This window comes from Sarcophilus harrisii, chromosome 4 (genome assembly GCF_902635505.1).
Source record: "Sarcophilus harrisii chromosome 4, mSarHar1.11, whole genome shotgun sequence".
NCBI lineage: Eukaryota > Metazoa > Chordata > Mammalia > Dasyuromorphia > Dasyuridae > Sarcophilus > Sarcophilus harrisii.
The window spans coordinates 297,008,299-297,021,374 of record NC_045429.1 but is presented as its reverse complement, the minus strand read 5'-3'; the positions used below and the strand labels follow the sequence as shown (position 1 = coordinate 297,021,374).

The 13,076-nt window shown below is 33.6% G+C and overlaps 1 protein-coding gene across 1 annotated transcript in view; it reads left to right on the top strand.

Annotated features, from left to right (window-relative positions):
* Window positions 1–13,076, top strand: part of DNAH9 (dynein axonemal heavy chain 9) — a 479,597-nt gene that overhangs the window by 403,496 nt on the left and 63,025 nt on the right. The window contains exon 59 of the mRNA XM_031965533.1: window positions 7,840–7,962. Within this exon, the coding sequence (XP_031821393.1) occupies window positions 7,840–7,962 (123 nt within the window). The remainder of the gene's footprint in view (window positions 1–7,839; window positions 7,963–13,076) is intronic.

Here is a 13,076-nt window from a genome sequence, read left to right as displayed (position 1 = left end):
TCAATGGGGCTTTTATATAACTATAAAAGGAGAAGTAAAAAAGGGAGGAATTAGGGAAATATATTTAAAAGCTAAAATGATTAAAAATTTCAAAATGAAAGAAAATTAAATTAAAGATCTAGAGCACAAGCAGGTAAATCAATAGAGATTATTAAAATTAGAAAGATGAATATTCAAATATCAAAAGATTACCTACTTCTCTAAATAAATTACAAGATAGTGGATGTTGAATGAACACTTGATGAAACACAAAATCATGAAGAAATATGAAAAACATAAGACAACAAGTTAGAAGAGAATAAATATCAGAACTTATGGCTCATGTAACTGAAATAATTAACAAAGTAGAAAAATGTGGAACTACAATGGCAAATCTCTCCAAAGAAGTTAAAGAGAGAACAACAGATTTGGAATATAAATATACTGAAATAAAAGTCAGTCTGCAGAAAGAAAAACAAAAGGTAAAAATGCTAAATTTTTAAAAATCATGATCTCTCTAGGAGCAAAAATCATTGTTCATGAAAACAGAATTCAGAAAGAAAACTTAAAGATCATAGGCCTCACAAAAAAAAAAATAGGAAAATCAAAAAATCTGAAAACCATAATGCATTTAATAATACAACAAACTCCTTAGAATTTCTGAATATGGAAAATAAGCATCATTTGAAAGAACCCATCAATAAATCAAATCAATCAAAAAAAACTCTCATTTGATCCTTTATCACCATTATCATTCTAAATCTCTTCTATCCTTTGTAGTTAAACTCCAAATGGCTACCTACAATAGATGCCTCCACTTTCCTTTCTCTTCATAACCATTTTAATCAGGCTTCTCATATTATCATTCCACCAAGACTACTTTCTCCAGAGTTACCAATGGTTTCTGAAATGTGAATGATCTTTTGTGAATTGTGAATAATCTTTTCTCAGTCATTATTCTTCTTAACCTCTCTATAGCCTTTGACACTGTTAATAATATTCTCCTCCTCAAAACTCTTTTCTCTCCAGGTTTTCAGGACACCACTTTCTCCTAGTTCTGCTCCTACCTATCCTCCTTCATTTCTTTTGCTAATCCTATTCTGGGTTCTCTTCTCTTCTCCCTTTATGCCACTTCACAATCTCCCATGAATTTAATTACCATCTCTCTGTGGCTGATTTCTGTCCCATCTTTCTATTGAATTCTCCAATCTCACATTTTCAAATACCTTTCAGCCATCTCCAACTGGATTCCAGTAGACATTTTAAACTCATTGTATCCAAATTAGGCTTTATTATCTTTCTTCTTCTTCTTCTTGCCACCTTCTCTATAAATATAGAGAGTATCATCATTCTCCCAATCCGTCAGGGTCTCAATCTAAGAGTTATCTTCATCTCACTATTTCTTACTGCCTTCTCCACACAAGCACCTCCAATCTGTTGCAATGATCTGTTGATTTTACTTTTTCAACATCTCTTACATATTCCCTTTTTTCTCCTCTGATATTGCCAAAACTACAGTGCAGGCTCTTATCACCTAACACCATGATTACTGGAATAGACACCTGATGAGTCTGTCTGTCTCAAATCTCTTCCCCACTTCAAACCATTCTCTAGCCACTAAAGTGATGTTCTTAAAGTGTAGATCTGACCATGTCACATCTTTATGCAATAAGGTGGCTCTTCACTTCCAAAATCAAATACAAAATACTCTGTTTGACATTCAAAGTCCTTCACAACCTAGTCCCCTTCTACTTTTCTAGTCATATGCTTTACTCCTTGCTATGTATTCTTCAATGAAGTCAGTATCACTGACCTCTTGGCTATTCCCTTAACAAAATATTCCATCTCTTAACTCCAAGAATTTTCTCTAGCAATCCCCCATGCATGGAACACACTCTCCTTTCTCATCTCCACCAACTGACTTCCCTGGGCTTTTTAAAGTCCCAAATAAAATCCCATCTTTTAGAGATAGCCTTTCTCTACCTCTCTTAATTCTAGTGCCTACCCTTTGTAAATTATTTCCCATTTATCCTGTATATAGTTTGCTTTGTTTATTTTAGTCTACATGTTGTCTCCTCCCATTAGATTGTAAGCTCCTTGAGAGCAGGAACTAATTTTTGCCTCTTTTCTTTTAATTTCCAGTATTTGGCATAATGCCTAGCAAATAGAAGGCACTTAGTAAATGTTTATTAATTGATTAAAGACTCTTCTTCACCTATTGAAAAGTGGGTGCAGAATTGAAAACACAGAAAGAAATTAAATATATATTCTTTTATTTAAAAAAAGCAAAGAAGCACAAAGTATAACTTCAATTATATTACCTATCATTGATATGCAAATATAAGCCTCATCAATGAAAAAAATGTTGATGTTCCATAAGAAAGGCATCTCAAGCATTCCTGAAAAAACAAAAGCCAGACGTGAACTGATCATTCAACTTGTAAACCTCCAAAACAGCAAACTAAAAAGATAAATTAATTTCCTACAAAGGAAAGAATAACTAATAAAATATACTATCCCATTTCCAAAAACTATTTTTAAAAGAAAAAAGTACTAATTTTCTCAGTCAAAAAACAACAACAAAGTACCATTAAGAGTTTGGTTTGGGCTGGGGAAGGATCTAGAAAGATGACCAAGGAGGTTGGTAAATTTCAAACTCTCCAGATTTCCCCCACAAATAGAATGAATTTGCACCTCAGGGAGAACATAGACTCGTGAAAAATCAAGAAAACTTGGGCAGAACATGGTCTTCCTGATACAACCCAAGAAGATCTGATGAAAAACCTTGGGCCAAAATTAACCTGTCTGAAATGCAAACACTTCCCAGCTAGTTCTGTAGAAATGTCAAGTGGGAACCTCTTGGACTAGCTGGTTGTGGCTAGAGTCTAAGCAGGAACCACTGACTTTCACTTCCCAAACAATTTGTCTAGTGGGGGTTTGAGTCCCGGAAGACTGAGTGAACCTCAGTTGATTGGGACTGCCAAGCCCAGCTGTGCTACTGAGATGTGACCCTATGTGAGATATAATCAGCACTTGGTGAGTACAGAAGCAGCAGAAATGATGCTGGCTGTGGGCAATTGCAGGAGAGTAATGTGAAATGGCTCCTTGTCCTAAGAATTTATAGAAGAACTCAAAAAAGAATTTAAAAATCAAATGAGAGACGTTCAGAAAATCTTTTTTTAAAAATCCAAGAAAAATAAGATTATGAGAAAAAAAGTTAACCAACTAGAAAAGGAGATACAGTTTCAAAGATGAAAATAACTCTTTGAAAATTAGAATTGAGCAAGGGGGAAGCCTGTGAAGCTATGAGAGACTATGCAATAACAAAACATATTATAAAGAATGGGAAAAAATAGAACAGAATGTGTGAAACATAAGAAAAACAACAGACATTAAGAAGAGAAAATATAAGAATTGGACCACCTGAAAGTTGTAATTAAAAAAAAAAAAACATTGACACAATAATGCAAGAAATAATCCAAGAAAATTATCCTGGAGTGATAGATTATGAGAGGAAGGTAGAAATAGAAAAAAAACAAAAATCCACCCATCACTACCTCAATGAGATTCTTTGTGGAAAACAGAATATTACTGCCAAATTTCAAAAATCCCAACTCAAAGAGAAAATTTTGCAAGAAACAAGTAAAAAACAATTCAGATATGCTGGAGCTACAATTAGAATTGTAAAAGACTTAGCAGCTACAATAAAAGATCACAGATCTTAGAATCATATCTATAGACAAGCAAAAGAACTAGCCCTGAAGCCAAAAGAAATCATATCCAGCAAAATTATCTACAATTTTAATGAGAAAAAAATGGACATTCAATGAACTTGCAGATTTTTCAGGAGTTTCTATCAACTAAACCTGAACTTAACAGAAAATTTAATATATAAGAGCCAATATCAAAGAGCAATTTTAAGGAACTCAAAATGGATAAACTTTTAAACATGGGCAAATTGTTTGTTTGTTTTTACATGGGGAAATGCATACTTTATGTTTAAGATTTACATCAATAATAGGGTAAGTTCAAAAGAAAGAGAAGCAGAATAAAGGTAAAAATGATAATCATTTTATTTTATACAAATTAGGTATAGAAGTAGAATAGACAGAGAGGTATTGGGGGGCAGGAGGGCTCATAGACTTGAAAACCTACTCACATTGGTAATGGGTTCAATAGGCAATTATATATATATATATATATATATACATACACACACACACACACACACCATGAAGGATATAGCACCCTCCAAAAACTGTAAAGACATAAGTGGGGAGAGACAGGTGGATGAGGAAGCAAAGGGTGAGGGAAAAAACAAGGAAGGGATCCCTGGGTGGAGAGATATTAAGTAATAGTCAGCCAAGTTATGGAGTAGAATTTAATGAAAGAGTCAGTGGGGATAGGAAAGACATGTGTGTCTGGGATGGGTGTGTGTTTATCTACATATGTTTACATAAATAAATCTTTTCTTAACTGTAGTTTGCTTGAGGATAGTATGAGAGATAAAAAAGGAAATAGACAAAAATATTGTCTATGTGTGTGCATATGTATGTGAATGTATATAGCTACATATGTGTATATAAATATATCCTTTCTTAACTATAGCCTGCTTGAGGGTGGTGGTGGGGATGAAAGTGGGGAGAAGAATAAAGTAAATAAGGTGTGCAGCAGAGAACAAAAGAACAATTTACAAGAAATTAAAGAAAAGATGGACTCCCATGAATATAATTTCTTCTATATACTTTCTTAAATTAGCATTTGTTGTTATATATTTTGAATCCTCCCTGATGTTCTGCTGGACACATGATAATGTTCTGTTGTTTTGTTTGATTTTGCTTTGTATTGTTTTTTTCTGTTTTCTTTTTGCCTATTCTATTTCTTCAAATAAAATAAATTTGGGAGAAAAAAAGAACTTGGTTTTGCTTTTGAAAAAAAATTACAAAATGAAATTAAGATAAAATTAGACAGATAAAGATAAAATCAGAATTTAAAGAAATAAAGAAGTGAATATGAACCATCAGGCCAAAAGCAAAACTGGGTTTAGTCCCCAGAACACAAACTCCCCAATATGGGTAAATCAATATATTTTGTGGGATAGGATTAAATTACACAATGAGAGGTTGCATAAATAGGAAGGTGGGAGATAGAGGATAGAGAAGAACATGCAATGTAGGGAGTGGAAGAGCAATGAAAGGAAGCTAACACTTGTTAACTCAAGAAGAAAACAGCCTACAAGAAAATGGGGAAGGTGGTTTATAAAAAGGAAAGATATAAACATGAATAAAAAAATGAATGGAAAGGTTTCAACCCAGTAGGAGGAGAGAATTTCATAGAAGATTGCTCCCATAAAAGAAAAGGAGATGAAAACTAATTGATCTAATCTGGGGGAAATTGGTATATCGGGAGATGACTTCTGAGAAAGTATTTTACTTCATTGTACAACATCTGACATCATAAGAAAGTAAATCAGAGCTCCTAAGGGGCAACTAGAAGAGTGGTAAAACATTGTTGCAGAGATAAGATTGGGGAGTTGGTCAATAACAATTTTTTTCAGAATGATCATAGGGAAGGCAGAGTTGTAGAATTTGACCACACTATTTCATACACAAAGTAATTACTACCAAGGGAAAATGTTTTTTCTTCATCACTTTCATCATGAATCAATACTTATAAAAGCATAAAAAACCACAAAAATAAAACAAAAAAAATTCAGTAAACTGACTGATGGGACACGATTCACAAAAAGTAATAATATAGAAATGAGGTAGAAGAAGAAACTCAAAATTAATATTTCAGAAGTTTTATTTCCATAAGAAGCCCAAAGAGATTTTTTTAAAGGAATAAATAAATACATTGACTATGAATGAAAGAACAAAGATTCAGATTACAAAGGTAAGAGAATAGATGATAAGAATGAGATAAAAGAAATTCTTGGGAGAAAGGTCTAGAAAAAAAAAAGCCTAACAAACAAAAGAAATTAGCAGAGAGAAAAGGAAGAGGAATTTTGAACTCATTGCTTAAAAGAAATGGAAAGAAGGAAAATATTGAGAAGATTAGATAGCTAAATTTTTTTAAAGGAACAAAAATCAACTTTAAAAACTCCAAAACTAGGGTTAGAGTTGACAAAATAAAAGAGATGTGGATGAGGAGGAGAAAAAGTCTGTGATAACAAAACCAAAACAGATTAAGCAACACCAATTGCAGGGGCAGAGTACTAGTTTCAAAGAAGGAGAATGAAAAATCACATCAGAATTATCTTCACAATGTTGAAACTGTCAATATGGACAGTAATTGCATAGAATGAAGAAGTTTAGAGTTCTGCTCTGTATTCATGAAGGAAATTCCTGCAGCATTAGGAATTGATGAAACATGAATATTGTAAGGATAATTTAACTAAATTTTAATTCCTCCAGGATATGTGATTGTGTTGGTGTAACTGCTTCTTCCTTTCACCTTGCAAAACACAATTATGTAGTAGACAGTCTAAAAGATTTACCAAAGCCAAAAAATTCATCATCACTCTCTGATTAATCTGGTAATGATCCTCTTCAAATCTGGGCTGATATTGGGAGATAGAAAACTAATCCAACATTTGGCTGACTTGGCATCAACAGCATTCTTTATAAAATCTTCACATCTTGACAATGTGGGACAATATTCTAAGACCTTGCCTCTATTGACAAAGTCTTTGAGATTACAAGGTCACTTCCATGTCAGGATGAGGCTTCAAAAGAGGAATTTAGAGGGAGAACTTGAACAACTAAATTCAAACAGAGCAATTTCTCTCACATTCCTAATTGTTATCTGACAATAACAAACATGACATGTCCTTCTAGTATTTTGCAAACATGATTCACTCCTTTCCTGAAATATACTTCATCTCCTTTCTGGCAATTCATGTCCATTACTTAAAGGATGAAATAGTCATAGATATGAGTAAATCTATTCTAACCTTCATGTTTTACAGATGAAGAAACGGAGGCCCAAAGAGATTTTGATTTGTCCAAAATCATCCTTCCTTCAAAACCTAACCTAAAACTGAGTTCTTCCAAAAAGTTTCTCCAGATTTATTGCTCCTTTCTTTTCCCCCCAAATTCTCATCATTGCTGTAATCTTCAATATTTATGCATCTATTCATTCTATTTTCCATGTATTTATATATTTACTTCATAAATAACAAAAGCATTTTATATGCATGATTCAGCTCTGTATTTGAGCATTAATTCTTCCATAGAATGTGACCTCCCTAAGGATAAAGGCTGATTTTGCCTGTTTTTGTATCCCAGTATCCAGCATAATGCCATGCACATGGTAATGCTTAGTAAATATTTATTGGCTTCAAGGACAGGAAACATATCTTCAAATTCTTTTCTATTTTCTCCTAATACCACATTCAACATACCATAGGCATTTAATACAAATAAAAGCAATTAATAGTGAAATTGTGGAAGGGAGAGAAAATGTCTGATGCAAATGTGTGATAAAACTCTAAAAAAGCAATGCAGAAAATGAGAGAAAACTCTTTTAAGGTTCTTGAGCCCAAACCCTGCCCTCTGTAAAAGAGTCCAATCAGAGGAGCAGAAGGTATTGATGATATGTGGCAACTTCCTTCTTGCAACATAATAAGATTTCTCTGTGAATGAAGGCATGATGAAAGAGATCCAAAGAAATACAAAAACAGTGTATGTGATGCTAACTTTACTTCAGCCTTCTTTAAGAACAGAATTTGAAAGAACAGCTTAGTAGAACTAATTATGAGACATATAACTTTGAATATTAACAGGCATATGATATTTCTAAAAATATACAGATACAGTATTTGAGGTTATATGAATACATTGTCATTTAATTTTGTAGATTCTCTTAATGAACCAGGAAATCAGTGCTGTTGAATTGGACTTCCTTCTTCGATACCCAGCACAGTCTGGTGTTCTTAGTCCTGTAGATTTTCTCTCCCACCAATCCTGGGGTGGCATCAAGGTGAGTATTATCCCATTTTAAAAATGAAGATTTTTAAAATCTAAAATCTTTTAAATCTTTTTTTAAAAGTTGTAACCTTCACCCATTTACTACATTCAACTCCAAGGCAAAATGTATTAACGAATGTTTTTAGTGTTCCTTTATTATCATAAGAGATAACTGTAGCAGTTTGTATTATAGCAGCCCTCTGTGTTTATTAACTGCCTATAGGCAGCCTCAAAATGGAAAAATGGGTGGTGATGTCATCTTTTTCTTTAACTTGCTGTCACTTGGACAGTGGATTTCCTTAAGATAGTAACAATATCTCCTATCCAAGTTCCATTCACCTGCTTTGCTTTATTTGTTAAAGGGTATTACTCTATTTCTGCATCAAATTTGACAAAGAATGACTTAGCATATCCAAAGATTTCTTCTTGTTGCTATACTATGCTCATGCTAGTAATTATACTTCTATGATCTCTCCTACTAAAATTTTAGTGTGGGAAGAAATGATATTAGGCTACATCTGAATCCCACCTGGATATTAAGCTCAATGGAGAAATAGGGGGGAAATAGTATTTCATGCTGGTGAGCTCCATCTAATTGTTATTCTGTGATACCTGGATAGCATCATTTTTTTCCCTCTGAATATTATCACCTACCATGACTTCTGACTGTATTGCTCATGGGCTCTTCTCTCTCCCCTTCTGTATCCAATCAATAATGAATATTATCAACAGCATTCTTTACAAAATATTGCTTTATTTTTTTCCTTATACAACTCTGCCTTTAGAGAATTTTAGAGACAGTAAAAATAACAAGAACAACATCAAATAACAATTCCAGGCATTGGGCTAAGTGCTTTATAATCTCATTTGATTCTCACAATAACCCTACAAAGTAGCTGCTATTGTCATATCCTCTTTACAGGTGAAGAAACTGAGGTAAGCAGAGGTTAAGGAACTTGCCCAAAGTCACACAGCCACTAAATGTCTGAGGCCATCATATTTGAACTTGTGTTCCTGACTCTAAGTTTAATACTCTTATCTGCTGCATCACTTCGCAACCAATTACCAAGTCCTGTAAAATTTACTTCCATAATATATCTCACATCTGCCCTCTCTTTTCTATTTTTATGGCCTATTTTCTATGTTTATGTCCTAGTTTTATAGTGAAATTCCACAAGAAATATTTGATTCCTGTGGTTCTTAATACTACTAAACACTAGTTCACAGTCCCTTTATCAATCTCTTGAAGTATTACAATAACCTCCTAACCTGTTTTCCCTTTCTACTTTGCCTTTCCTATTCATGATTCATACAGTGCCCAGATCTGATTGCATCACTTTCTTGTTAAAAAATACTCAATAGCTCCCTTTTTTCTACCAAAGTCTAAACTCCTGAGCGTGACATCCATACTCCTCTACTGTTAGATAGCACCTAACATTTCACAACTTATACTAATCTTCCTTACATATACTTTATTTTGGCCAACCTAGAGTAGTTGTTGATCCCCCCCCCCCAATGCTTGTTGACTTGACTTGCATAAGCTTGAGTTAACATAGTCATAACTTTATTTATATATAGAATATTTATGTACTCACCATATGAAAAATAGTATGCTAAAGAAGAAAGTTACAAATAGAAAAGCAAAACAATTCTTATGCTCCAGAGCTCTCATCCTAAAAAAGAGAAACTATATATAATGAAGATTTAATTGAAAGACCATTTGATTCTCACAATAACCCTACAAAGTAGCTGCTATTTTCATATGCTCTTTACAGATGAGGAAACTGAGGTAGACAGAAGTTAAGGAACTTGCCCAAAGTCACACAGCCACTAAATGTCTATTGGTGGCAAATGGTCAGAGACTGGTGTTGATGTTATCAAGGATAACAGGCACTTTATCCATAAGAAATGCTTCTCTCAATTAGACTAGTATTCTTGGATACTTGAGCTTAGGATCCTGAATTTAGTCTACCAAAGTAAGGAATATCAGGCTCTTCAGAGAGGACAAATTATCCTTGGATAACTTCATAAACTGAGGAAAGCATGGGATTTAGCAATAAAAAGATCAGTGGTAACCTTAAAGAAAGCAATTTCAGTGGAGTAGTGAGAATGGGAGCCAAATTTCAATGGTTGCAAAGTGAGTAGGGGGTAATCATATGAAGGTAGTGAATGACTTTTCTAGGAGTTTGACAGTGAAGGAAAGTAGAAATAAAGGATGGTAATTAAGGGATAGTGGGGGTCCGTGAAAGATTTTTAAGGAAGACATTCACTGCAATATGTTGCAGTGGGGAAAATTGGGTTTGAAATCAGAGGACCAGGTTTCAAACCCTCCTACTTACTTTAACTTTACTTTACATTAAGTTCAGTTTCCTGATCTGTAATATAGAGATAATAACAGAATCTACCTCAAAGAGTTGTTGAGAGAATAAAATGAAATTATGTATATAAAGCTCTTTTGCAAACATTAAAATACTCTATAAATGTGTTACTGTTTATCTTCTTCCCACCTTTTGGAATCCACACAAAAAAAGCCCTGGAGTAAATTATTGTCTTATACAATTGGTATCCTATAAACATTTTCACAAATAGACAAAATAACTTTTTTGTAAATTAATTAAAGTACTGGAGTGAAAGTTCATTTTTCAATAGACTCTTTAAATGTGTCTTTAAGACCACTCTAATATCTGACACTGTAATGAAGAATAATATGGACTTAATTCCCACATTATTGGTGATCTCCCCTCCTTGGTCTCTATATTTTGGAATCTTTTAATTCTAGGTGATCTCATTGGCTCCCATATTTACAAATTATCATTGCCTTGCAGATGATCCCCACGTCTATTTTTTCAGTTCTAGTACATGGATCACAACTTCTTTGTAATCCTAAATCTATGGTCTAATGATTCCATGAGTCCCCTCTGTGCTGATGAAATCCCAGGACTTAAGGGGTAGGAGAACATGTGGAATTGGATCTAGTTCCTTTCCCTAATCAGTTCTGGGGAAATCTTTCTTCAGAATTCAGATCTTCTCTTAGTCAAGCATAACTTCTATTATCAATGTGAATTTGTAAACATATCATTTATTTCTCTCATCCTCAAATTTACTGAGATCACTGAGATTCTTTAGTTATCGAATATACTGGCTATGGAGACATACATTCTGGAGCCTAGAAAAGATATTCCTTGATTAATGCCCTTATTACAGTATCCTAATTGGAAAGTAATTCAGAGAAAACTTGTTTTCATAACATGGATAAAACCTTGGAGTATTTATCATAGAATCCAATTATTGTTACATATTAAGGTCTACATGAGGAAATCTTCTAATGCTATATGACATGTTATGTGGAGTCTGATCTAGTAGAAATTAAGCATGGTAAGCCCAATTCCATTGTTATTATTTATTTTAACTTTATATATATATATATATATATATATACACACATACATACACACACGTGTGTATGTCTGTGTCTGTGTATCTTTGTATCTGTGTCTCTGTGTTTGTGTGTCTGTGTGTATATGCAATGGACATATTGTATACTTCATTGGTAAATCCAATCTGTAATGCATCACTTTATTAGCCTTTCAGCAGCTCTAATTACTATGGTTACCAATTAATCACAATTGTCTTTTGCACAGTCTGCTATAATTAGCTTAATTAGTCATAGTTTTCATTTTCCTTAGTAGGAGATTGCAATTCTCTCTCTTCCATTTGGGTGATTAAATGTCATGTTCAGAATAGCATTCTAATGAAGTCTGTTTTTTAAGTTGTCATTTATGTAGCTTTTAAAGTTTTACATATTACATGTTATCTCATTGGATCCTCACAAGAATTCTATAAGGTAGATGCTATTTTTATCTTCATTTTACAGATAAAAAAATTGAGAAAGAGGTTAATTGTCTTGCCCAAGCCCACACAAATAATAGGTAACTAAGATCATTCCAACTCCAAGTACAGCATTTTATCTATTGCAACAATTAGCTGCCTCAGAACAAGGTGGACTCCAGGACAAATTATGGTTTTATATATTTGATAAGAACCCTGGTGTTTCAGTTTCCACGCACCTGGGAATCTTCTGTGAGCCTCTTAGGCCATTTTGTCCTGGTTGCAAGCAGATGGTTTGGCAGATTTGCCTTTTATAAAAAGCAAATTGTAAACCACTGAGCCCGGGAAGAACTTGGGACCTAGCCACCATTACCCAGCACTGAAAATCAATCAGCAGAACTGCCCCAGCACAAATTAAAGCAGCTGTCACTCCTACGCATTGAACAGACTTCAAGCCTTTAAAAAAAAAAAAAGAATAAAATACAAAAAAGAACTCTCACCATAGACAGCTTTTATGGGCAGAGGGAACAGACCTCAGATCCTGAGGTTCCTAAAGGCAAAGTAGTTCCAGATGAAGCCCCAAAGAGAGACATGAGCTGGTCCTCATTTCACAAGGCTTTCTTCAAAGATTACATAAAGGATCTTTACAAGAGAGATAAAAGAAAGATGAGGAAGTGAAATGAGATCATTTCAAGTAGGAATGGAAAAAGCATATAATGCCTTACAAAAGAGATATGAAAAAGACACCAATTTACTGAAAAACAAAATTTGTGAAATGGAAAAAGAATGCAATGAACAAAAAAATTCAAATGACCACTTGCAAAAGAAGCTAAAAAGGTAACTGAAGAAAATAATACACTAAAAATTAGAATTGAAAAAATGAAAGTGAATGACTCAATAAGACTTCAAGAATCAGTCAAACAAAAACAAAAAATGAAAAAAATGGAAGAAAATATGAAATAGCTCCTAGGAAAAATAACTAACCTGGAAAACAGATCTAGGAGAGACAATCTAAGGATTACTGGACTTCCTAAAAGTCATGATGAAAAATAGAATCTAGATATTATCTTACAAGAAATCATAAAAGAAAACTGCCCTGATATTTTAGAATCAGACAGTAAAATTGCCATCAAAAGAATTCACCTATTACCTCCTAAAAAAGACCCCAAAATTAAATCCCCAAGGAATATCCCCCCAAGGAAAAGATAATGCAAGCAGTCAGAAAGAAATAATTTAAATACTGAAGAGCCACAATTTGGATTACTCAGCACTAGAAGCTTCCAATTTAGAGGATCTAAG